The sequence below is a fragment of the Agelaius phoeniceus genome, chromosome 1 (assembly GCF_051311805.1).
Source record: "Agelaius phoeniceus isolate bAgePho1 chromosome 1, bAgePho1.hap1, whole genome shotgun sequence".
In the NCBI taxonomy this organism is placed as follows: Eukaryota; Metazoa; Chordata; class Aves; order Passeriformes; family Icteridae; genus Agelaius; species Agelaius phoeniceus.
The window spans coordinates 92,639,885-92,664,750 of NC_135265.1; the positions used below are offsets into that span (position 1 = coordinate 92,639,885).

General features: G+C 39.7%; 1 protein-coding gene across 1 annotated transcript in view; it reads left to right on the forward strand.

Moving 5' to 3' along the window:
• TMEFF1 (transmembrane protein with EGF like and two follistatin like domains 1) overlaps positions 1-24,866 on the forward strand; it is a 113,803-nt gene that overhangs the window by 63,500 nt on the left and 25,437 nt on the right. Inside the window, exons 2-4 of the mRNA XM_054637405.2 lie at positions 4,250-4,359; positions 8,459-8,588; positions 14,241-14,267. Of these exons, the coding sequence (XP_054493380.1) occupies positions 4,250-4,359; positions 8,459-8,588; positions 14,241-14,267 (267 nt within the window). The remainder of the gene's footprint in view (positions 1-4,249; positions 4,360-8,458; positions 8,589-14,240; positions 14,268-24,866) is intronic.

The following is a 24,866-nucleotide window of genomic DNA, read 5'->3' on the forward strand; positions in this document are numbered from 1 at the left end:
GGGTTCTATTAAGCTGTAGAGTTACAGACTTTTTGTGAACTCTCCCAGGTCTGTCCGTGTGTATGTGTCTATATATGACCTCCATCAGAGGTCGTACATCCTAATTTAAAGCTTTGCTTCACAAAGAACAAACTGTTTGGAGGACAAAAAATCCTTGCCTTTTCCCTCTAGTGCAAATTTCTTTACCCTTTTACCCCTTTTTTTACCAAACCCATAGGTCAAGAGCAAAAGGCAGCAAGGCATCCCGACACCTACTGTTTGGAAACTTACCCATAGAAAGAGAAAACAGATAGACAGGCAGGCAGAGTGAGTTTTTTCTGAGGCACAGCTGGAATAGTCACAGGCTCACTTTCATGTTGGAAAGGTATTTTTTGTGTTCCTTATATCCATTCATCATTACTATGTACTATTGGCAACCCCAGGAGAAACATGAGTTATGAAAAAGCAAAGCAAACAGATTTGTCCATCTTAGATTTTACTTTATTCTTGAGATATCCAGATGGAAACAAGATGTTTGATGTACTTAAAGCTACAAATTTGATTTCATCTTCAGGTTCAGTATTTTGACACATGTAATTTACCTTATAACAAGAGCCTCAGAGCAATGCATTTTGAGGTCACAGGCAAAAAGCCAATCTGCAGCTACTTGTATCGAGCTGTACTTCACATTCTCTGAAAGGACTCAAAATGGAGAAGGCTTTCCTCATTTTTACTGATCTAACAAATTTTCACAACGTGGATTCTTTTCAACAGAGAAAAAAAAGACAAACCCAGAAGACCTTGCTGTAGGTCTTTGCAAGCTGCTCTGTGCCAGTCAGGCCTCACACAACCAGGAAGTGTATTGGCTGAACAAATACTAAGAAATCATTTTTAATGCCTCATTTCAGGTCTTTGGAGATTAATTTTATCATAAATTTTGAAGCCTGATTTAATTGCGCTAATTATATTTTCTCTTGGGAATTGATGGATTACTACCTAGCATATTCTCACTGTGCCTAATGAATCACACTGAGGCTTTCTCTTATTTATACCTGCTGGAAGTCAAGGAAACGAGTTACAATAGGCAGTAAAGAAACATGCAAGAAACGACCCTAAACCATTTGCTACATGTCCTTGCTCTTCTCGTGGAGCTGCCCTTACAGTGATGATTCCACTCTGCTGGAAATAATTGCAGAGAATCCATTTTAATTCTGTGTCTGTGGGGAATTCGCTGGGAAGAGGTCACATTTCAGACATGCAAGACATCTACAGTTCCTCCTCACATCACTCTATTAGCATCCATCCACCTATCCACATGTACTCCTTTTTGAATGGAGTGCTGTGGGTGCAGAAGTAATTACAGCCACCACACTTCCCAGTACTTGTGATTCCATCAGATGTAATCATACACACATTGGAGGCCTGATTTCACTGCTGCTGGAATTTGCCACTGAATGGAATAAGGGATTAGGTGACATCCTGTCATAGAATAAAGTTCATCTGTCATGTTCAAGTGCCAATCACCAGGATATCTTGTTTTTGTACAACTTTGAAAAATCATGTTGTCTCCTGGTCTCTGCATAACCTTTCCTGCTGTGTTCATTTAATGCCATAAAGCTTATAATCAGTATTTATCATTTATATGGAAAGAAAAACAGAAAAACAGCCATGCCTAAAATGAAGCAACCATTAAAAGCACAGCGTCCTTTCTCTCCTCTTAATTCCTCCAGTGGGATCAAAAGCAACGCCAAATATCTTTTTTCCTTGGTTTACAAGGGCTAATTCTGCACCCCCATCTTCATATCCTTTCTTACAGTTATGTTCTGAAATCTTTCCCTTTCTCTCTGGCTTTTGCAGGCAGAGCAATAGCTAAGCTACAAGCAAGTACATCTCGAGCTCAGCTTTGATGCTGAGCTGCTATCTGACCTCTCTTTCTGAGGCCACCCCACCCTTCTCCTCTGCAAAAAAGTGAGGTCCCTTGCCCACCACTGTGGTGAAGGGGCTCCTTTCTGCATGTTTGTGTGCCCTCTGCACACTGGGGGAACCCCAGCTTTGAGGAAAAGTCTGCACTACACTGCTTAGGCAGTTGGACATTGTGTAGACTCACAGAAATTCAAGCTGGAGTTGCAGCTGCCCAGGAGTTTCTTCTGCCGGTTGGGAGCATGGTGTAGGATGTTGCAAAGCACTGAGTCCAGCATGCTCAGCTGAGAGTTGAGCAGGGGGCACCAACATCTCATTTTTTTCCTGACCTGATGCACGGTCTTTTGAAAACAGTGCATGCTCTAATTTGCCTGTACGGTTATTCCTTTTTTAAAATTTCATTTTCTCAAATGTCGTATCACCTAAAGGTGGACCCTTCTTTCAGATATGACAATCATTTCCCCTTAATTAATTTTGATAGTTTGTTCATCTTCGTGGAACAGACCTTCATGAAGAGAAAGAAAGGCACATTTCCTTCAGGAGCGAGTTATGAGCACATTAAATTGAAAAGCTGAGATGTTCTGTCACATTAGCTTGGTCCCTACAACGCAGCAGTCACGCTTGATAAACGGCGACATTAAGAATAACATTAGAGAACACAGGCACGGGGTTGTGATGGCAACCAGGATACCTATCTGCCCATTGTTACACACATTGCCCTCCTCATCTGTGCTTTTGGGAGCCATGGACATAAGGAGGGAAAAGAATCAATATGTTTCTCAATTTTTTCTCATGGCTGACAAAAAAATATGTGGATTGTAACTGGACTTTTCATTGAACTGTAATCCTGTAACTTCAGTGCCATAAAATATACATAAAAATACATGCTCTGTTAAATATAGAAGCATGTGGCAAAAGTGTTAAAATTTATTACGTTAATGATTGTTTATTTATTTGTTTATATAAACTATATGTTTATATAAACTATGTGGGTGTATAATGTTACATAAACACATAGGAGCAGTTTTCCAGGGTGTCTATCACTGTCATACCAAAGTGCTGATACTGCTGTGAGGAGGAGGCTGATTGCCTATTTAAGACTCTAAGTGGCAGCAAGGATTATTTTCTGCTTTTGACCTACCTTTCCCTATTTCTGAATGGCTGGTGTTCAGTTCTTTCTTTAAGCCAGTTTTCTGCATAGGGCTTGCTTATTAAAAGTCACAGACATTATTTTAAATCACACCGCTGTCAGTGAACCTCTTTAGTGCATCATACTTGCTATGGAGTCATGAAGGTTTCTGGCTTGAACCATAGCACAGACACCTTTGAATCATATCCTCTGATTTCACTGCACATTTAACAGTGTCAGGGGATTTTTCCGGAGCCCTTGGTGTTATTTTGCCCTTTTCATTGGAATCAATAGTACCAGCACTGTTCCCACACAGCCTGATGAGGTCACATTTAGGCAGACACTGACCACTTCCATTATCCCACTTGTGCTTTCTTTTGCTCTCTTTCCTATATATAATTCAAATCAAATACTTATTTCAAAAGAATATATTTATTCTCTTTTAAAACTAGCCTTGGATTGTGATGTCCAAAATAAGCTTGCAGCTAGTTAGGAGACCCTTGTGCTGGAGTTCCTATGCAGTTGATGTGTAAAGCCCCTTGGTTTCCCTCTTGCCAACTGTGCTGCAAGCTTATGGTGACTGAGCTGCCACTAGTTTTATGCAGGAACTAAGACACAAATCTCTGGTTCATTACTCTGGCTCCTACAGTGCAAGCAAATTATAATAGTTTAAACACAGTTGGGGTTTATTTTTAGTCTGAAGGATAACAGTAGGGCCAGGGCAGAGACTGAAAAACCAGGCAGAGAAATTCTGATGGTTTACCTTTTCTACTTCCTCAGAAACTTTGTGGAGAGTAAAGCAAAAAGAGGTAGCAGGTGAGAAACATAGGCTATGACCTGTATAAAGCTCCTGACTCTGACTAGAAGCAACTTCTGTGGAGAAGGGTTTTACACTGTGGCATCCCCGTCAGGGGAAACATGGAAGAGAATTTGGGTAGCATAAATACATGCTTTCTCTGTATCTGTTTATGTGCTGAATCAGCATTTAGCCACAACCAGGCAATGCTGCCTCTGGGGAGCAGGACCTGCCCCTGGAGAGGAGCCCAGGGACAGGGCTCAGCCCATGAAAGGCAGCCTGGAGCAACAGCTCTGGCATTTTTCCTTTAATTTCTATATGGGATTAAGGCAGCAGGGGTGCTCTGAGTGTTTAAGGACAAGGCAATCCTCAAAGTAACTCGTCTTAAAATTTCTTTTTTGTCTTCTTTTTCTGTTTTTCTGCAGAGTTAAATGTAAGGGAATCTGACGTAAGAGTGTGTGATGAGTCGTCATGTAAATATGGAGGAGTGTGCAAGGAAGAGGGAGATGGCTTGAAATGTGCGTGTCAGTTCCAGGTAAGGGCTGCTCACCTTTTTGTTTGCCATTTCTAACTAATCCTTCAGGTGTATTGAAGTATTTTTAGAGTCTCTGCTTCAAAAATTCCACTCAGCAACAGTGGAATTTTCAGCCTTTTTCAGTGGCACTGATTGGATCAGATAATAGCAGGGTCACCAGTGATCATAAAAGTTTTCAATTAGAACAATGAATTAGTCCTGCTCAGAAAAAAAAATATTAGAATGTCTTCTGAAGTTTTAAAAAGAAGTAAATAGCAGGTTCAATTTTTTGTCTTTTTTTGAGCCTTTCATTTACAATTTTTATAACTATCATGGCAATTCTTCTCCCCTCCTGCCACCAACTTTTTTAGAGAAAAATACCACAGTTCTTTCTTTTCACACTTTATAGCCAGGACAAATGTATCAAATATTATGTACATGACTCATGGTAAAACTGGAAGAGCTGGCAGTGTTATCAGCAAACCCTGGAGTGGCCTGTCTTTCAGTGTTTTAAAAATAATTTTGTGTTCTGTTTCCAATAAATAATAAATCAAGGGGAACCAGAATAGCAATGGTGTGTATATGATCTTACACTGGTTTTGGATTCCAGTGTTTCAGAGCTGGCTTTTGATAGTGTGCTGTTCACCTGTGCTGGGGGCATTGTTCTAGCTGCCTTTTAAAGGGTGAAAAAATTCTTATGAGACAAGGCTTTTTTCATCTGTCTCAGTCTTTCTGTAACATTTATTTATGCAAAATAGTAAAATCAAAGCTCAGTAATGATTTAAAAAAAAAGGAAAATAAATACAACCCTAGGATAAACAAACATTTCCTTTATTTTTTGTAGGTGGTAAATTTTGTGACTTCCTAATAACCAGGTCTTTAAGACATATAAAAAAAACTAGTCCATGTGCTAAACTATTAATTTGTTTTGAAGAGTGCAATTTTTTTTAAAGCATTGTTTTTAAACTACTTGCATGTTTACTTGTACTTGTTGAATAATTTATTCTGTACTCTTAGGAAATAAGTCTATGGGTGAGAAGATACTGTGTTTTTCAGACATAGTAGGCTGAAAATCTTCCTGTAACTCTCAAATTTAATTGAGCTTACTTGACTTGCTGCAACTAGCAACACCAAAATTTCCAGGCAACAAACACCCAGCCCAAACTGTTAGGTCCTTCACATGCAAGACTATCTGAGGGCTAGCTTTTTTTTTTTTCTGATATGTCAAGGTTTTGAAAGGAAAGTAGACACATTTGTGTATTTTCACATTCAGCTGAAGAGGCACTGAAAGGAAGATGTGGGAATATCAGCCTGTTTTTCCAGAAGTGTGTTTCCTATTCATCACAGAGCTGGATAACTGTGCCTCTACATTGTTTTCCTAAGATTATTTTGCAACCCCTGCTTGTAGTGCAAAGGTCTAAGTGTCTTTGCATAACATATATATTATGTATGTCAAAAGCTTTAGCCAGGAAAATACTTGCTGAATTAATACAGCAAGGCATTTTTTATGCTGTTAAAACTGCAATTTTTAGAAAAATGTACCCTAACAAAAGAGTTGCAAAATTAAATTGATCTGGGATCCAGGTTGTGGTCAGGTAAGATGTTCCTGCTAGTGAGGAAATCACAGAATCCATGAATGTGCTGAGTTGAAAGGGGCCCACAAGGGTCATTGAGTCCCGTTCCTGATCCGGCACAGGACATGCCAGGAGTCACACCACGTGCCCATGAGCATTGTCCAAACACTTGTACTCTGTCAGGCTGGTGCTGTGATCACTGCCCTGGGGATCCTGTCCCAGTGCCCAAGCACACTCTGGATGAGGAACCTTTTCCTGATATCCAACCTAAACCTCCCCTGACACAACTTCAGGCCATTCCCTTGGGTCCTGTCAGTGGTGACCACAGAGAAGAGATCAGTGCCTGCCCCTCCTCTTCCCCTCCTGAGGAAGTTGTAAGTAGTGAGGTCTGCATGACAGAGAGGTGTTTTGGGAATCAGAGTGACACAACTAATCAGAGCCACTCCTGAACTAAGGCCAAGACTGGGACAAACTTTCTTCAGATTAGGGAAAATGGATGACATATTTCAGTGTTATTTGAAACACTTATAATGTCATGGCAGTAAGAGCTCTGCAGGCTAAAAGGTCTTTTGCTGCATTTTGGATGAGTTTTACAAAACCTGAATGAAAAACAGATCACTGCCTAGTATGTGTTGTTATGAACCAGTGTGGGAGGTAAGATGGGGTGAGGTGGGATGAGGAGGGAGAGAGACATCATGGGGCTCTTTTCCAATTTCAATAAGAAAGGCTCGACAGCCATCAGTTTAATAAGATAACTGCTTTAATAGGAGAGAGTAGGGAAAGGAGCTAAGTGACAGTGAGCAAATCTTACAAGCCATTCAGATGTTGGAATCTCTGAAATTACACAGCACTGGATGGACCTTGGATGGATTTTCCCATGGCACACTGTGCTGAGCAGATCCTGTACACGAAGAGATGCTCTCTCTTTTGGCCATTTGAGGTATTAGAGGACTTCCCCACAAGACAACAATTTCACTTCTGAAGGATGCTTGCAGGAGGACTTTGGGCTATAGTGTAACAAATCACTAAAGGCTTACAAAACTGTAAAAAAGGAATCCCTTTACTTTTCATTTTATATCCTCAGAACGTGCAAATTTAAAACATCACACAGAGACTTAAGGAGGGTTGAGATTTATCTATTGAACAGATAATCATCTATTGGAAAGTATTGTCCCCCTTGGGATGTGCCTGTTAATTACTCTCTAGAAATGACTGCTCTGTATGGCATGTGGCAGGACTAAGGTTGAGTGTCTGAGAGTGCTCACTATGGGGAAGTATTACAAAACTGTTAGAATTAATTTTCAGAGCTGGCAGAATTTTTGTCCATACCTGCTTAGTTCATTCTCAGTTGGTCATCTATGGCAGGATGAAAAAGGACTGGAGAGTAATACTCTTCAAAATTATGTTTTAACATTTCAGTATTTTGACCTTTATGTATGTCAAAGCACAAAGAAACTGTTGTGGGAGAGACTCTCATTTGGAATTTGGAGAAGAAACTCTTATTTTTAAGTCATTTGAGTTTAACTAATGTTGTTATTTCTGCATGTACTCTCACAGGTCGAACTATACCAGTATAATCATAAACTTTGCATGGTTAAGATCTTTGGCAACTACTCTGTATTTCATCATTGCTTGGCTTTTGTTTTTGGTTGGGTTCTTTTTACATCAGGGTGTTGAATATGCAAAAGGTGTCTGACATTACAGTTACCACCACACCCCCAAACAGGGCAATACCTCCTTTTTCATGTTGTGAAGCAGGGTTTGGACCTCCAGGTCAGCAGGAAGTCATGCAGCACTCTCAGATGTTAGGCAGATTGCTGGTCACATTATGTGTACAAGGGGTTTATAATCCATTTCTGTTAGAGTATAAGAAAACAGCAAAATGCAGGTAGCTTCTGCAAAAGCTATTCTGAATGATGTTTTCCTTTCTCCCTTTCTTTCTTTTTATTTGTATAAAATTCTACCAAATTTAAGATTTAATTTTTTCAATGTAATAATAGAAAAGCATTATTATAGTTGTTGACCAAGTAAAAGACTCATGATGCTCTTGAGTTTAATGAGAGTGGCTATTGTTTTCCACCTCCTTTGTAAGACTGTTCTGACCAAAAAGGTCAGCAAATCTCCCCTTAAGCACTGTTCTCCTTAAATTCTCCTTTGCTCAGTTTTGGCCCCCTGTGCCTAGTCATACTTTCTTGTATTATCTTGAAGAAGTTTTCTCCTGCCTCAGTGTTTATCCTTCAAATACTTCTAGATGCCTGACATATTCCCTCTAGCCAGTACAAAGTCCCATCATAGTTATTTTGTGCTTTTAATCTTTCCTACTAAATTCTTATATTCAGTCCATGTGGAGTTAGACTATTATTTCAGTGATCCAAGAGGAATACATATAGTGATACTGAAAAGCTAATATATTTCGAGTAGTTCTTTAGCAAAAAGGGTTATAAGATGCTGTTAATAACACAACTACTTTCCTGTATATTAATATGCAGTTCAGATTAATCACTTGATTTCTGTATGACTGGGTTATTTTATAATTTCTTTTCCAGTGTCACACGAACTATATTCCAGTTTGTGGATCAAATGGAGACACTTACCAAAATGAATGCTTCCTCAGGAGAGCAGCTTGCAAGCACCAGAAAGAGATAACAGTGGTATCAAGAGGACCTTGTTATTCTGGTATGTAAAACATCACTTTGTGTCACTAATGAATGATGTTTTATGGTTAGCTCTTTAGTTTTGCCCTTAATTCTAGCAATTAAAATTTTTGTGCTTTTCATAGGATGAAATAATGTGGAAAGCCCAAGTCCTCTTTAGGAATGGAACCTTTTGCTAGACAAGAAATCTGATATATCTTCTGATATGCTAACAGATTAATAAATAATAAACACTACAAGCTGAAATACTTTATCTGAGAACATAGATTATTAATGCTTCTGTAGTGCTTATAGAGGAGCCTTGATATCCATCAAAAGGCTTTTAGCAAATTTGGAGCAGATTCTAAATTAGCCATTTCTTTAGGACTTTTATTTTTAGGATATATAGAATTAGTGTAGCATCCAACAAGTGATACTGGTCATCCTGACTGCTGCTCTACCTATATCCAAGGCATCATCTTTGACTTCAGGTCATTACATTGAAGATATGCATAACTTACAAAATCATTCTACCTCACATTTCTAATGAACTTGCCTTCTTTGTCTTTCCACACACTTAAGCATAGATATTTCCACGTTTCAAATACATGGAACAGGTTTTCCCTCTCTTGAATATTACAGCATACTCTTGGACACAGAAACTTTAACCACCAGTGGTGTTCTGAACCTCTGGGTAGATTCAAAGCTGGTGAGACCAGACACATGGCTGGCTTTCTTAGAATGAAATTAAATGGCTCAGTAGTGTCAACGACTGCAATCTTTGGGACATAAATAATACACACAAAATATTAAGTTGTGGGACATCCCCCATTTTTGGAGACAGAATGGTTGCTTGGATTAATCTAAACAAGGTTATGTCCATATGGCGGCCAAAAGCGTGACCGTGGGTCAGATGCACAATCCTTACTAACTTTATGTTGATTACTTGCAATGACAATTTAGAGTTATCAGGCCTGGAGCTCACTGGTAGCTGCAGAATCTTATCTGGAAATTGGGGTAAATGCACATGCAGGGTACCTAGTCCAAGTCCTCACGCTGCCAGTCCTAGTTACCTCATTTAAATGCAGCATGTTTCACACCAGCTGCTCTAAGGCCTTTGACTGCAGCTCAGACCTGTCCTGAGGTCTGGCTCATGTTTGCTAAGGTCCAAAACAATCTGTGTTTTTGGTCTGAAGGAAGCCCACGTGTTGTGCCCAGCTCAGAAGCGTAATTCCAGCATCCCTCAGGCTGATGACTGAATCTACTTGTCTTTCCCAATCTCCCACCTGTAAATTATCTCCAGATGCTGCACAAATAGGAAAAAAATGCAATCCAGTTTGGAGGACTCACATATTACTATAACAACACCCAAGAAATATGAAAGTTTGCACTGAGGATGTATAATTAAATTATATATTTTTAATTTCATGCCCAAGTTATTTTAAGCAATGGACACACAGCATGAAAATTTATTTCTATCACTAAAACAAAATTCTCGGATAATGTTTTAGGAACAACAAGGAGTGTTTGCATATATATGCATTCTACTCTACTAAGAAAAAGAAATTTTGAAATGAAAAATCGATTCTTCTCAGCCTCAGGTTGCTGGCAGCTAATTACTACATTATACAGCTAGTAGGGGATTTTTTTTTTCAACCTTCCTCTCCTTTTCTTTAAGTCCTACATAAAACCCAGAAAACGCAGCATAATTTTTAGCACTTAGTGTAACAGATCAGGAAATGTGCTGAAACACAATGCTCCAGAAAGTACTGAAAAGAGGTTTGTGAAGCAGAGGCTCTGATTCAGGCTGAGTACTGCACTTACACTGTCACAATTTTAGGTGCCTCAGCAGAGCTCCACTAGAATGGCACCTGCTGCTCCCTGAGTGCCTGGTGTGCTTCGGGTGATGTGAAAATATCAGATGATAAAAGTCAGCTCCCAGGACCTCTCCATGCCCTACCAGGATGGTCACATGTTTGTGCTCTTGATCTGTTACACCTATAATGGAGACTCAGATATCAAATTAAAAGATATTTGGTAGACCCCCATTAATTTTCACTGGTTGCCTTTGAATTTGCTATTAAAATGCTTTATTCTAGGGCATCATTGGGAGACAAGTACAGACTCACTGGTTTCCCATCAGAGCTGGGATGCACCCAAGACAATAAGATGAAATTCCTCCTTAGTATTGGAACAACTGTTTAGTATTTAAAGTATATCAGAATTCTGAATCTCATACAAGAATAAAATACTTCCCATTTGTTAGGGATTGATACTTTCTGTAGCTACAGCACTGGAACAGGCTACACTGAGTGATTTAGTCACTAAATCATTATTCTGTTTCTTGGCAGGTAATATTTTGATTAAAATTTTACAGACATAAGTGATTTGCAATGTATTTTCTTATTTCCTTTGCCGGAAGGCTGTCAGAGTTTCAGGATTCTAAGATAAGCAATGTTTAAAAAAGAAGCAATTATAGATCCTTTAGAAATAAACAAAATGCAAGTTTTGACATTAAAAATGGTTGTATAGAGAAATAAAAGAGAATGTATGGATGAAATTTTGGGTCTGCATACACAGATTTTAATATTGATTTTTGACTGCTGCCAGATTTATATTGTATGCACATGAAAATGTAACCACACAATGATGTAGTACTTGATTATACTTGCAGTTTCTCAGTGTACTGTATACATTTGGAAGACACAGTTCATTGCTTTCTGTTGGCATTTCTGAGTCAAAAAAAAAAAAAAAGAAAAAAGGGGAGTAAAGCTACTTGCAGAACTAGAAACAAGCACAGGATTTATTCTCTTAGGAGTGGCTTATGGAAGGGTCCGCTTGCTTAAAATTTGTCAGTGGACTGTTTGCCCTCCTGTTTGTACTTAGCAGTTTGGAGCTGTTGCCCTAAATGAGCAAGAGATGGGTTCTGTTTTTATGCTACTTTGAGTTAAAAGCCATCTCTCCTGAATGAGAGAGGCTGCAAGCATTTTTGGTTTTGGGGAGTTTCTTCTGCCTCTGCACCAAAGCAGCCCCACAGTACAGAAATGGCTCCTGTTCAGAAAGAACAAAAAAGGAGATTCTGACTGTAGCTGAGTGCTTACAGCATTCAGATGCTGTGTCTCATCCAAGTCCTTCTTTGTGTATTTTATCCAGAAACTCTTTATGGATTAAAAGCAGCTCACAGCAGAAGCTTGTATATTTGTGTATTAGCATATTTTTCATAGAACCATGGAATGGTTTTGTTTGGAAAGGACTTTGGAAGGGACTTTAAAGATAATCCAGCTCCCACCTCACAGCCCTGGGTAAAGATATCTTCCGCTAGACCAGGTTGCTCCATCCAGCCTGGCCTTGAAGGCCTTGAAGGAAAAGCCACCTATTTGAAAAAGGGTGGCTTAAGTAAAGATAGAGATCAATCACTCCTCCTCTAATTACTGACCAATGGCTGGGGGAATGCTGTTTGTGTCCAGCATCTTCACTTCTTTGAACATCTTTCTTGACTGATCTTGGTGCATGAAGACAACTTTTGAAAACCCTGAATTCATTAAAGGCCTGAAAAGAGCAGGGCTCCTTGTCCAAGTAAGCTGGAAAAAAATGCTACTCTTTTAACCAGCAGCTGCCTGGGAAAATCTAGCCAAGGCTCAAGAAAAGAAAAAAAAAAGCAGGAACAGCAGCTTAGTTTAGCATGGTTACCCTGGAGACAAGAGTCCTAGCATAGCTCCCAGGGAAAAGTTGAAAATGATACAGTGTTATAGAGGATGACACTTGTTTGGTGTTTTTTTTTAATCCTTTTTGAGAACTGAAAATCCAGAGAAGTAGAAATGAATCTATCCTGCTGCTGTGATGTCCTGCCAGGTGGACTTCATATATATCAAGCCAATTATCTATAGAGATGGGTGGTCTGAGCCTCAGCTCCATGATTTACAGGTGCTTTCCATGTGTGGTACCTGCCCTGCCCCATGCACACTGGATTTAGCCAGAGCCCCTCACACCAGCATTTCTCGCCTCAGGGGAAAGCAGAGAGTGAGAGCTGGAAGTAAAAACATGGAAAAAGTCAAGATTCTCTGAGACATTTTGGCCTTTGTCTTTCATATGCATCACATATGATGAACTTGCTCATATTTGTATGTCAGCTTCCTCTCCCCCAAAACTGCTTATGACACAATTTCACCACCACAAATAATCCTATATATTAATTCATATAAGTAAATTATGGTCCTTCAGATTTCTTAATGAGGCAATACTGCATCATAAGGCATATTTCTCAGTGACTCAACAGGGACATTTTATATGGGATTGCCTGCTTTGTCAGTAAAGTGGGTCACTGTCAATGGAGAACAGACCCTTCTGGTTTTTGTGTTAATTTCTGTAAGGTTATAAGCTCAGTCTGTTAGACGCCAAATAGTGGTATAGGAGGAAAGAAAGGAAAATTGAGGCAAAGGAAAAACAAATCTCTATTCCTGATACTCCATGTGATAGGAAATCATTTTTAATGTGTGAAGTGGCCCAGTAACGTGGAATTTCACACTTTCATCCACGCACTAGAGGGAATTATTCTTAGAAATACAGCTCCTTAAAGAAAAGCAGGGGAGGGAACTGAGCAAACAGAGAGTTTGGTTTTTTCTCTGATGTGAACAACGACCTCATGTGTGGAAGCAAAATTCCCACTCCTCTTTCTGTCTGGCCCTCTTCTCAGTTTTTAGCAGATAAATTCAGCTGCCTTCTCCATCACCAAAGCAGGCAGGAAAGGAGAGGTGTGGGATGAGCAGAATGTGTGCTCTGCTCCTCTCCTCTCAGCTTTCAGAGCAGCTAATCTAATGGGAATGGGAAACAATCCACTGACAGTAGCTGCCATTCCATTCTCTCCTCTCCTCCTCCTTTGAGCTGGAAAGGCAGGAGGTTTTGTGACTCAGTTCATGTCTTTGAGGGCTCGCCTTTACTGCTGTGCTAGCTGAAGCCTGTGCGGAGCGCTGCCCAGCGGGATGCACATGCAAAATCCCTAAACGGATCCATACTGCTCTGAGGTAGAATCAGTTGGCTGGGGGTGGTGAAGAAGCTCAAGTCCTGCTGACACTTGAACTGCTAATGCAAATGGGATCCAGTTGAAAGCTGTCACTCACCAGATGCTAATCCAGTCAGTCAAATGTCAATGAAATAACAATGCCATTAGAGCATCTTTTTACCAAGTGATTGACTCAACTGACAGAAGCAATTTTGTCATTAGATGACTTAAATCAACCTTACTTGGATGGCTAGTTGTCTTCTGGAGTTACTTCTGCGGTCAGATGAATTATGTGTTGAAGTTTTCCTTGAAGTACCACTCCCAGGGCCAGAGGGTAAGGAAAAATAAACGTTCAAAAAATCGGAATTTGTACTCTTAATCTCTTTTGGGTTTAACAAATTTTAATGTCTAACAGTTGAAAAGAGGCTAAGAAAGATATTTGTTTTCAGTACCAAATAATGCTGTTTCTTGAGTAACATCTTGACAGGGAAGAGAGAGACTAGGGCACAGTGAGTGTGGACAAACAGTGTTAAAGGATGCCAGACCTTATGTGGGATATTTGTTTTTACAGCTGGCTCGTGAAATGTAACATCTGTGTAATGTTTTACAGTGGCAAGTTCCTGAACAAACAGCTGCTCCTGGAGCAATATTTTCATTTGCTTTCTTCTTTTTTCTCCCCCCTGGTTTCTTTTTCAGATAACGGCTCTGGGTCAGGAGAAGGAGGTGAGTACCAAACTCCACTTATCTTTGGTTTTGGTCTTTCTTTTAACAAATGTGTGCCAGTTTTATACACATATATACACATAGCTACTGTATAGCACATGAACTGAGGGAAAATTATGGCACTTAAAATAAGCTTTAAGGTTGCAGTGATATTGAACTATCTCAGAACAGTAGTGGTAGAGGAATAGGTTGTAGTGTGCATTTCACCAATATTGTTCTCTCAGATTTGACCTATATAATTTTTCATTTGTTACCAGCAATGCAGTGCAATATTTAAATCCCTATTTCACCTGTATTTCTCTCCAGAAAATGACCATTCACAATAAATTTCTTACCATTTTCCCCTTGCATTTATTTCCTTAGTGTCTAAAACATCTAGGTTGTTATCTTATGCTTGGTTGAGCTTGTTGCCTAAAATATAAAACAATTGCATTATAATATCTATTTATAGAAAGTATTTTACTAAAATATTTTTTGTTCAAAAAATATATTCAAATATTCAAATATATATATATATATATATATATATATATATATATATATATATTGCTGTATATTCCAAGAGGGGATGTAGTACAGCTGGTGGTAGTAGAAGTGTTCCCATCTTTCAACACATCCTAATCTTCTTTCAAGGATTAAAAGAAAATTATCTTAATTCTATCTTTGATACTACTTACAAGAATACATATAGAATGAAAAATATGAGACACAGATATATACAAACACAGAAAAACTGTTTTGCGTTTAGGCTTTGGTAGTATTAAGAAGGTGTTGCATTTCATGGTGATGGGACTGAGTTTTGAAGTACTGCAAATCTTGTCTAGCTACATAAGAATGTGTTTTTGTGGAAAACCATCTATGGCATCACCGTGTAGCTGAATGTAACAGTTAACTTTTCAAAACCCAGGAGCTAGCTCACTCTTTTTTTCCTGTATGGCAGTGAAGGGGGACATTTCCCTCCCCCTAAACAAGCTGCCATCAGTAAATTCCTGTGCTGCTGCTAGCTGCTGCTAGGGCCATTCTCACCTTTGTTTCCTTTGGGGCAGTGTCTGAAGGAACAATTTTCTGCCCAAACACTTCCTCTTCTTACCTCCACAGGTGACTTTTCTGATGCTTCACACTCTTTCCCCAGCTCTGTTTGCTTCTCCTTCCCCCTTTGTTAGCCAGCCTGTTATTCCACTAGGACTGCTCTCTGCAAGCCAAGCTTTCTGGCCTTGGTACTGCTATGCAGTTCTTGGAGGAGACAGATGACAGTAATTTAGTCCATGTTTCACTTTTTTTTTTTTTTAGAACAGTTTTGGAAAAGTTTGAATGTCATTGAGATTAGTTGGGTTTGGATTTTTTTTTTTCTAAGTGCATACAAAAATCCTGGTTAAAGTCCCTTGTAAATGTTACTGTGTTGGTCTGGAAGAGATTGGCAGCCAGCAGATAGATGTAGGATTCTTTGGGTAGCTTCAAGAGCAGTTTGGAAAAATGTAGGCCAGAACATGGTATGTTTTGTTGGCTGCACACTGAAGAGGTGAAAGGTCCATGTTCAAATCTACTCGTCCTTCATTTGGGGCAGGAGGCTGAGCCCAAATCCACCTGTCAGGGCAAGAGAGAGGGCCCCTGTCATGGGCTTCCCTTTGTCATTGCTTTTCTTTTTGTTCTCACTTGAAACGTTCATTGAGCCTGAGACAAAGAGCTGGGGAGGAAGGATTCGTGCTGTGGAAAGGCTTTGTTAGCTGGGGCTCAGCATGCCAGTGCATTTGAATTATTTATGCAAAATAGAATGCCATCGGCTGAGGAGGTTTGGTGGTCCCTGGATACCTTGCAGAAGTAGTTGGTGCATTGTCTTGGGAGGTGGAATATGTAGATTCAGTTCACTTCAGGCAGAAAGAATTGAATCTGGTTCCCTTGGCCCCAGGTGAGTTTCTGCAGTGCCTGGGTATTGAATTAAGGAGCAATGTACCCACTCTGTCCTCCAGCAGTTTTGTGACATTAGGCCTTCATTTATTGGGGTTTCTTCTGAGTGCCTTTGGGCCAACTGAAATGTTCCTTCCTCTGTTTGGTATGAAAACAGTTGGGTTTAGTTTTTAATTTTAGGTAAAGGAAAAGGAAATTTAAACGACGAGACATTGAAAATCCTGCTTGGCTTTTCTTCCCTTTTTTAATACATCTTAACTATTTATGATACATTGAATTATTCCTGTCCTTGTGCACCTTCCTCACTAAACTGAGTGTTGGGTGATACTTCTGTGGGACAGTTGGTTAGTCTCCCACCTATTGTGTCATTTTCTGTGTCTGAAAGCAATCCTTCAAAGAATGGAAACCATTGCTGCTTTGGTTCCTGAACTCTGCCCTGGCTGAAAATCCAAGGATATTTTTGTAACTGGAATTTTGGTTTTTTTCATAATTCAGGTAGCCGTAAAAGTGTTACATGAAAACATTAAAACCTGTAAAGTCTTACTACAAGTTAAGGGAATTCAGAAGGAAAACTAGACTTCTGGAAGACTGTTGGAGGATGGAGATGCATTGATGGAATCCAAACAAGAAGAAAGGAGAGGAGCCCAGGCAGAGGGTGACCTGCAGGGTAGAGGTGCTCCATGGTGCCCTCCACACTTCTGCCTCTCTGGTTATTTCAGCTATGGGACTGTCTGCTGCAGAGCTGCATCCTGGCCCAAACTTCCTCATTTTCTCAATGAAGGAATGTTTAATCTCACACTCTTGGATAAGGGTGCTCAGATGGGAACCTAATTCCCTGGGGAGCCTCTGTGCCCTAGGGGTTGGGTACAGCTGCTGCTTGGAAGCACAAGGAAGCTTCAGTGGAAGTGGAAAAATGCAAGGATGAGTGAGAGAGAACCAGCAAGCGAGCAGACATACCAGCTTAGAGACTTGGGTTTTCTTCCTAGGATCTGTGATTCCAGATGTTAATCAGAGAATCAGTGTTTGCTGTGTTTCTCAAACATGCAATTAGTGTGATTGTGTATGCACCAGTGATGCTTGCACACACGGAATGGGTGAGCACAGGTGCTTGTGTGCATTCAGGAGGCATTGCAAGTGCTCTGCAGATGCACTGCTTGCTGGTGGATTTTTAACTTTGAAAGAAAGTAATGGGAAAGCATCTGAGTTGTGCTCTTCAGATGCTATAGCTCTGCCTGAGACAGTCACCACTGCTGAAATTAGCTGTTGGCCTCATGTTCAGCTAAGATTTGTGCTACCGATTCACACTGTTCTTTCTCGTTTTCTGCATTTCATTGCAGAGCAAAATCATTGATGATTCTGAAACTTGACTTCATGCATACTCTCCCTCCTACTCCCAAATTATGATGTTAATGCATTCATTTCTACATTAAAAAAAGAAAACAAAAAGAAAAGTAGATTTAGAAACAAGAGAAAAATCCACAAAAGATTTTTTTTCCTCAAAGATTGCTTCAGACAATATCTTGCCTTAGTAGTTATCATGTGCTACAAGAAAAAACACCTAAAGACCATGGAACTGCTGGTTGATGTTCTGCACAAATCATCTTTACTGTTACAAAAATACTAGATTTTAGGAAAAAAATTAAGAGTGAGAGAATTTTTTCCATATGCCTGAATGAGATGAAGTAATATAATTTTTAAGGATGACACAATTGTCTAGTTGCCCTCTGACATTCTGAATGAGCTATTTCTATTTTCTATGCTCTGTTAGCATTGGGATGTTATGAAAGGACCCATTTTTCTAACTTCAGAAGTCTGAAACTTCATTAGCGTAATAAAAATTGTAGTTATGAAACCAAGCAGTTGGTCACCTGTGGCAATGGGTATCCTGAGCCACTTCTAAGAAGAGTATATGATTGTCAATTCAGAAATGAGAGAAATTCAAAAATCTCAACACTCTACCATTATGTTTCACCCCTACAGAAGGCAATGTCAGAGAGCCTTTAAAGAGTTTTACTCAGACTTTAAAGACTTTCCTGGCTGGGGGTCATGGCTGAAGATGGTGGGATCCTTTAAATTTTCACCTAAAATGTGGGCTTCTCTCTGTATTCTCATATGAATCATTCTGCAATATCCCTGTTCTGAAGAATACAGTCATAAAATTAGGCCCTTTGTTTCATCAATATTTTGTTAGACTTTGAGGCAGAACTGGAGAAGGACAAGGTATAGGCTCAGATTTGTGTTCATCTCTGCCAGTTGTGAATTGCAGCAATATTTGAACTGCTGGATGTATTTCCAGAACATGTAGATTGGGGCATGAAAATTATTCTGAGGCCATCACATGCACATAAAAAAGTAGATTGCCAGCTCGCAGCTGTGATGTTGACTTTGTGATATAGTAAGGCCTTTGCAAGAATATGTTGAAAACCATCAGCATTTGTAACAAACTCTATGAAAGAGCTAAAAAATGGTAAAGGCTCAGAAACAAATCACTGTCCTAGAAGAATCATGTTCCCTGCTCTAGTAATCAACCAACAAGGGTGAGATTTCTAAGTGCCCTACTATGCCCATAATATTAATTTTTAATTCATTTTGTTCAGTGTTTGTGTACCTGAGCAAAATGCCCTTTGGATATTAAAAAAGTTGTAATGGTAGTTAGACAGATGGCACCCAATCATTTCAGGCTTTTAAGCTAAGGAAATAACATGCTTGCAATACATATAGCTAAGTTAATTATTATTAAAATAATTTGTTTTGAATTTCTAATCCCTCTGAAATTTAATAGCTGAAGTAGCTTGTGATGAACGTCTAGCAGATTGCATTTAGTAATTAATAAATTGATATACAGTATGTGCTTTTTAGCAGGCTGCCATCTGTTCCTTCCCCTCACTGGGGACAACACTTATCCAGTAATTGTCACACAGTCAGGGTGGAATAAACACACACAATTTAGAGCCTCGAATATTTTCTATTTTAATTTGTAATACTGCTGCTGATTCGTTTTAATGTATTTTAATACGACTTGCAGAAACTTGGTGGTGATTAGCACCCTGGACTGGAGGTAGCATCAGGTCTTTTAGCTATTCCTACAATGGTGTGTGACTTAGGAAGATTTAAGATGCAGATTCCATCACCTAGCTTGTCACTGAATACCACTTCAGCTTCAAATAGCCTTATTTATTGTTGTCAAGATCACATTCTATGTAGGTAAAATTAGCACTGAAATAAAACAAGCAAGAATTGCTGTTTTTACAGCAAAGGTTCATAAAGGCAGAGACAAAGACCCTAAATGTTCAGGCACTCTGTTTGTGGAGACTTATTCTAAGCAGGTTTTTCAGGGATGCTGGAGCATGCTTGGAAGGATGCTGGAGCCAGAGGCACATAAAGACAGACTCCTTTTCCTTCTTGCACTGGATATGTAATAAATGAGGACAGATTCCTCTTATATACCCTGCACTGGACATCCAGTGTGTTCATGGAATTGTGGGACACCTCCCTTGGCATCTGGTGACTTTCTTGTCCTTTGTTTTCTGCCATCATCTAACCATGCTTCTTTTCCCTGGTGCTTACTCTGAAGCTGTTGTGTCTTCCTTTGGAGAAAAAGGAGTTACCTGCATTTGAATTAGGGCGCTGGAGTGAGTGGGTTCTCTAACTGGAGGTTTCTGCAGTGTGAAAGCTGATCCAGTCTTGCAATATGCCAGCTTTTCCCACCATTATCCACCTTGTCACATGCACAGAAGCAAAGCAGAAGTTCCATTTCTCAGGTCTGTGAAATCCCTACCACCCCACGAGGGTAGCGGTGGTAGAGAGTCCTACAGTGCTCATCCTGATGTCCTTTGCTTATTAAGTGACAGATTGTCATTGCCACAAGCACTGGGCAAGCCAATCACCTTGGCTGGGTTGTGATTAGGGGAGCAATCTTCAAACTCCCCTCCTCCAGGCACCTAAGTAGACCCAGCATCCTCCTGCTAAGCCTGTAATGCCTGCTCTTGCAAAATCCACTTCCAAAGGAAGTGCCTTTTACTGAAGAGTGCTTGAAACAGCAATGTGTGGTCCACACTGCACATGGAAAGGATCTTTCAGCTCCATATAGATCTCTGCTGGACCAAGCCAGGCTTTGCTTCTAAGTGGTTGGATAAGAGAGCAGGACCCTCCACGCTGACAAATACTGCTTTTGCATACGATCCAGCAGAGTGGTCAAGAGAATTCAAGACATCACTTGCCAAAACTTTGGGAGAGCTCAGGGTAGTGTTGCACTTGCTTTAAATATATACTTACAGACAAAAAGAGCAGGTTTGCAGCTTTGTTTCAAATTATGGGAACAATCTCCTTTTTAACTAAGTGCGTCATTAAAGTTGCCCTAAAAGTTAATGGAATGTAGGATAAGTCACTAAGCTCTGGATTGAATTGCAGTCCTTAGTGTGCAGTTCTGTGGACTGTGGTATTTTGAGAGGAATTTCCAGTGCTAGCCATACTGAGGGACTCACAGTCAGAAATCTTTTTGAGATTAGTTGATCCCATAAGATTCAGTAAAAATCATTATGATCTCAAACCAGTTAGGAATTGATTTTCAGAGGGGCTTTCCTGGGCATTCTATCAAGGAATTCTATCTATACACAGCTACTGAGGAGTTCCAGCTCCCCCCTCTTCACTGGGAACAGTGATAAATACAAATATACAGCATAGTTCCCTTTCCAAGCTATGCCTTAGGGCAGACAAAACTTCACCTTGACACAGATGGATGCTCTTGCTTTAAGCCTGATTGAAAGCCCTCAGCAGAAACCCAACCACATTACCATTGTAGGAACACACAAATGAGTTGCTGAGGGAAGCAATTTACTGCTGCCCAATTCCTCTAGAGCTGCTCTCCATTGGCAGGCTCCTGCCCTGCAGCTCCTAAGATATAGCTGGCCATCTTCTGCACAGGAATAATGACTCGAGGAGAAGTGTAGGGAGCACAGCTCAGAGAGACAACTGGGAGCCACTGATCCTGTCTTTGTGCCTTGTTTCTTTTGAAGGACAGAGCATTAATGAGGTGCTGCCCTGAAATATGTAAGGAAGCTGAAAAGAGAGGGAAAATGAGCTTTCACTCAACATCAAATTAATATGTCAAGAACATAATTAATCAAGATACCCACAAAACCAAGAAGAAGAAATTCTCTAGTCATCTATACATCAATATTAGAAGCTTGCATAATAAACAAGAGGAGACTGAATTGCTCATTTGGGAGCATATTTTGACCTAATTGTTATTACTGAAACCTGCTGGGAAGATCCAATTGATTGGAATATTAAAATTAATGCCTACAACCTATGTAGGAACAATCAAATGTGGGGAAGAAAGGAGAAGGGAGAGGTAACATGTCAAGGGATATGTTGCCATTTGAAGATGTTTGCACCAGAGAAACATGCTCTCAAATATTAATGGGTTAACATATTTTAACAGGATACAGGTGTACAGGTCTGCTACCAATTTGGGTTGAAAAACAATATTCATCCACTCTGTGTTGGTGGGAAATTGCATTGTGTTTTCTTGAAGGACTTGTCTTGGTTCCAGGCAGGGCAAGGTTCATTTTTGCAGTAGCCAGGAGGTGGCATGGCCAGGACCCAGAAGTTATTCTACACCACCTCATATATTGCTGGGAGCAGGGGAAGGGAGTTTTTTTCCAGAAGGAATGGTAGGGGCGTTTTTGGTAGGGGCAGCATGGCTGCAGTCAATTTGGGTGCTGCAGTGAACATTATAGTATGTGAGTCACTCTCTCTTCTGTGCACTTTTGTTATTGTTGCTGTTACTGTTTGTTTTCTTATCTCATTGCTGTCTCCAGTAAATTGTTCTTGCCTTGACCAGTGAGTTTTAGTTTTTGTGCCTCCAGTTTACCACACCATCCCACCACAGGGGCAAGGGGGAGGGGAGAGCAGAGCCAGAGAGCAGCCCATGATTTGGAGATTCTTGCTGGGGACACTGAATGGGGAGTACCAGTCCTAAACCACAACAGGACATCAGTCTATATTATATGCAGTGTCTAATACTGTTACTGCTAAAACATAATGCAGCTAGTAGTGAAAGATGCTTCTGAATATTGTAGGTGACTGATATACATGAGGTCCAGCAATCTAATCTAATCAAGAAAAAACTATAGTCACAATTTTTTAAAAGCAAATGCAATTTTAAAAGGTAGAGAAAGCAATTTTAGAAAGGGGGGTGTCAGGGAGAAAAGGAGAGAGACAGAATTTTACATCAAATAATAAATAGAAACAATGAAAAGTAGTTGTGGGCTATGATTCTGAAAATAAAAAGGTGCTGGGACATTCACAGGGAGCATAACTTGAGCTGAAGAGGAAGGGTGTATATGCTGCATGTGCTTGGTGTGTGTGTTACTTCTTTTGCTCCATTGCAAAATTGAAATAGTGCAGTAAAAGTGCTCAGTAAAGCACTCTGGTTGCATTTGTAGTCAAGTCAGATAGTATAAATGGGGTATGATGAAATATTTTCCATGCTAGTGGTACCATAGAAGGATATTAAGTATGTTGAAGTATTTTGTAACCAGCAGGTTTGCCAGGTTTGCACCTGAAAGCTTTAAAATGGGGGGTAAAGAATTCTCTAGGCTGTTGATGATGTTTTTGTCTCTTTTTCTTCAGTAGAATAATGATAAATAATATAGAAATATTTTCAGAAAAGATAAATGTGATGGCTGGGGGGCAACAGCCTCTCATTCTGGCACCTATGAGAAGGACAGCAGTGAAATAGAAGGTGGAAAAATCAACTGAGTACAAAATTAAGGGATGGAAAAAGTACTAATGCCAGTCACTATGAGTTCATGGAAAACCTTTATTATGAAAATTACAATTTTTTAAACTGATTTTTTCCAAGAAAGGCATTTGTACAACAGAACATTTTATTTAAGAGTATCGTCACAGAGCCATAACCTTTCTCAGTCAAATGCAATCTGTAATCTCACACAAGTCCAAGTAACTAGAGAGCACAGCAACCACACAGTGCACATCTAATGTGAAAAAATACTGCCAATCAATAGATCATTAAATGTTAAGGAATTGGTTGAAAATGAGTGTGTTTCTAGAGACTGTTCTTGGCCTTGTGACCCCTTCCACTGGTGACCTGGGAGCAAATCAGTCAGCACTGATTTGGTGTGGATGACAGAGAACAGGTCACTGAGCTAACAGGATGCATAAGCAGGCAGGATTTTAATGTCTGAGGACAGTTATCTGTAGCGAGTGCAGGACCTAGGTAATTTTTCCTTGATGTCAGGAAAACATCTCTACTACAGACTGTTGACCCTGGAAAGTATTCATTGGGGAATAAAGTGGATAATAAAGTAAATATGTTTGTCAGTGCAGAAAAATGGTCAAAAAGCAATATGATTGTTGGATGTTTAAAGTGAAGAATGTCACGAATGGTATTTGGCTTTGGTGACAACTTTTCTGGAACAATATGTCCAGCTCTTGTACCTGTACCTCCAGAAGATGTCAACTTGCTGACAAAGGGCATCAAGGGTCATAAGAACAGAAAAAGAAATGGAAATACCATGAATGAAAGCTGTGTCATTTGTTTAACTTATTCAAACCGTAGGGGATCATTTATTAGCATGGAAAAGTGAAATCTGACACTAAAGGACACTTTAAAATGCCAAATGTAGGCATAGGAATGTGGCACCTGGAAAGAAGGAGAAATCAAATAAGATGTGCATTTGTAAAGATAAAAGCAATATGACCTCTACTGCAACTTGATAAGAGTGGTGATAGAATTTCTACAGCAGGAAATTTGTTTGATAGGTATTAATCTCTGGAAAATGCACAGCATGCTTTAGACAGAAGGCAGTTAGCTTGCAGGTCTCACCTGCACTATTCTTCATGGAAACACAGTCCCACAGGTCAGAGGCTGTGATTCCCTGCAGCCAAGATCCAGGGAAATTAGGAAGAGCTGTTGTGGATTTCTTTTTCCTGTTTGTATTTAAAGAATGTAAATTCAGCTGTTGCATTGGTGGAGTTTGATTTACTGTTGCCACAGCACATAAAGCTGCTAAGAGGAAAGGAAAGGAATCACTTTGATCTCTGTCCATCTGGCAGCCTGGTGCAGTCAGCTGTGCACCACCACCATACTGTGATCCACTTTAAGTGGATCTTGACTCCCTCTGCAGATTTCTGTGGTTCTTTTCCTTCTTTTCAAATACCTAGCTCTCCTTCATCACTTTGTTAAAAATCAAAAATAGGAGTGGCTAATGGTAGTGAAACAGTAAGAGTATAATTTATTCATCTTTTACGTCATGAAGTAAATTTTCTCTTACTTGGCGAAGACTTTTGATGTCAACAGTAAAATTATTGTGGATGTTTTTAGGATCAGAATATTTGAGAAATTGATTTTACTTTTTAGGATACATAGCATTTCTACCAGATTCTTTTTAGGACAACCTTTTTCTTTTATTTCTGTGGAACTAAACAAAGTAGTCTGGAAAATACACCACAGCATATGTGACATATGAGCACAGTGTAATCTCATAGGCAGGAATCAAAAAGAGGGAAAAATGCAAGCAGTAACCTTGCATAAGGATATCTGTAATTAAAGACTGTCACAGAAAATAGCATTTAAATCCCCAGTACCAAATATTCAAGGACATCTAAAGGGACAGGGTTTATACATTATCAGTGGCAATTAAGAGTAAATGTGACTGGGATACATGT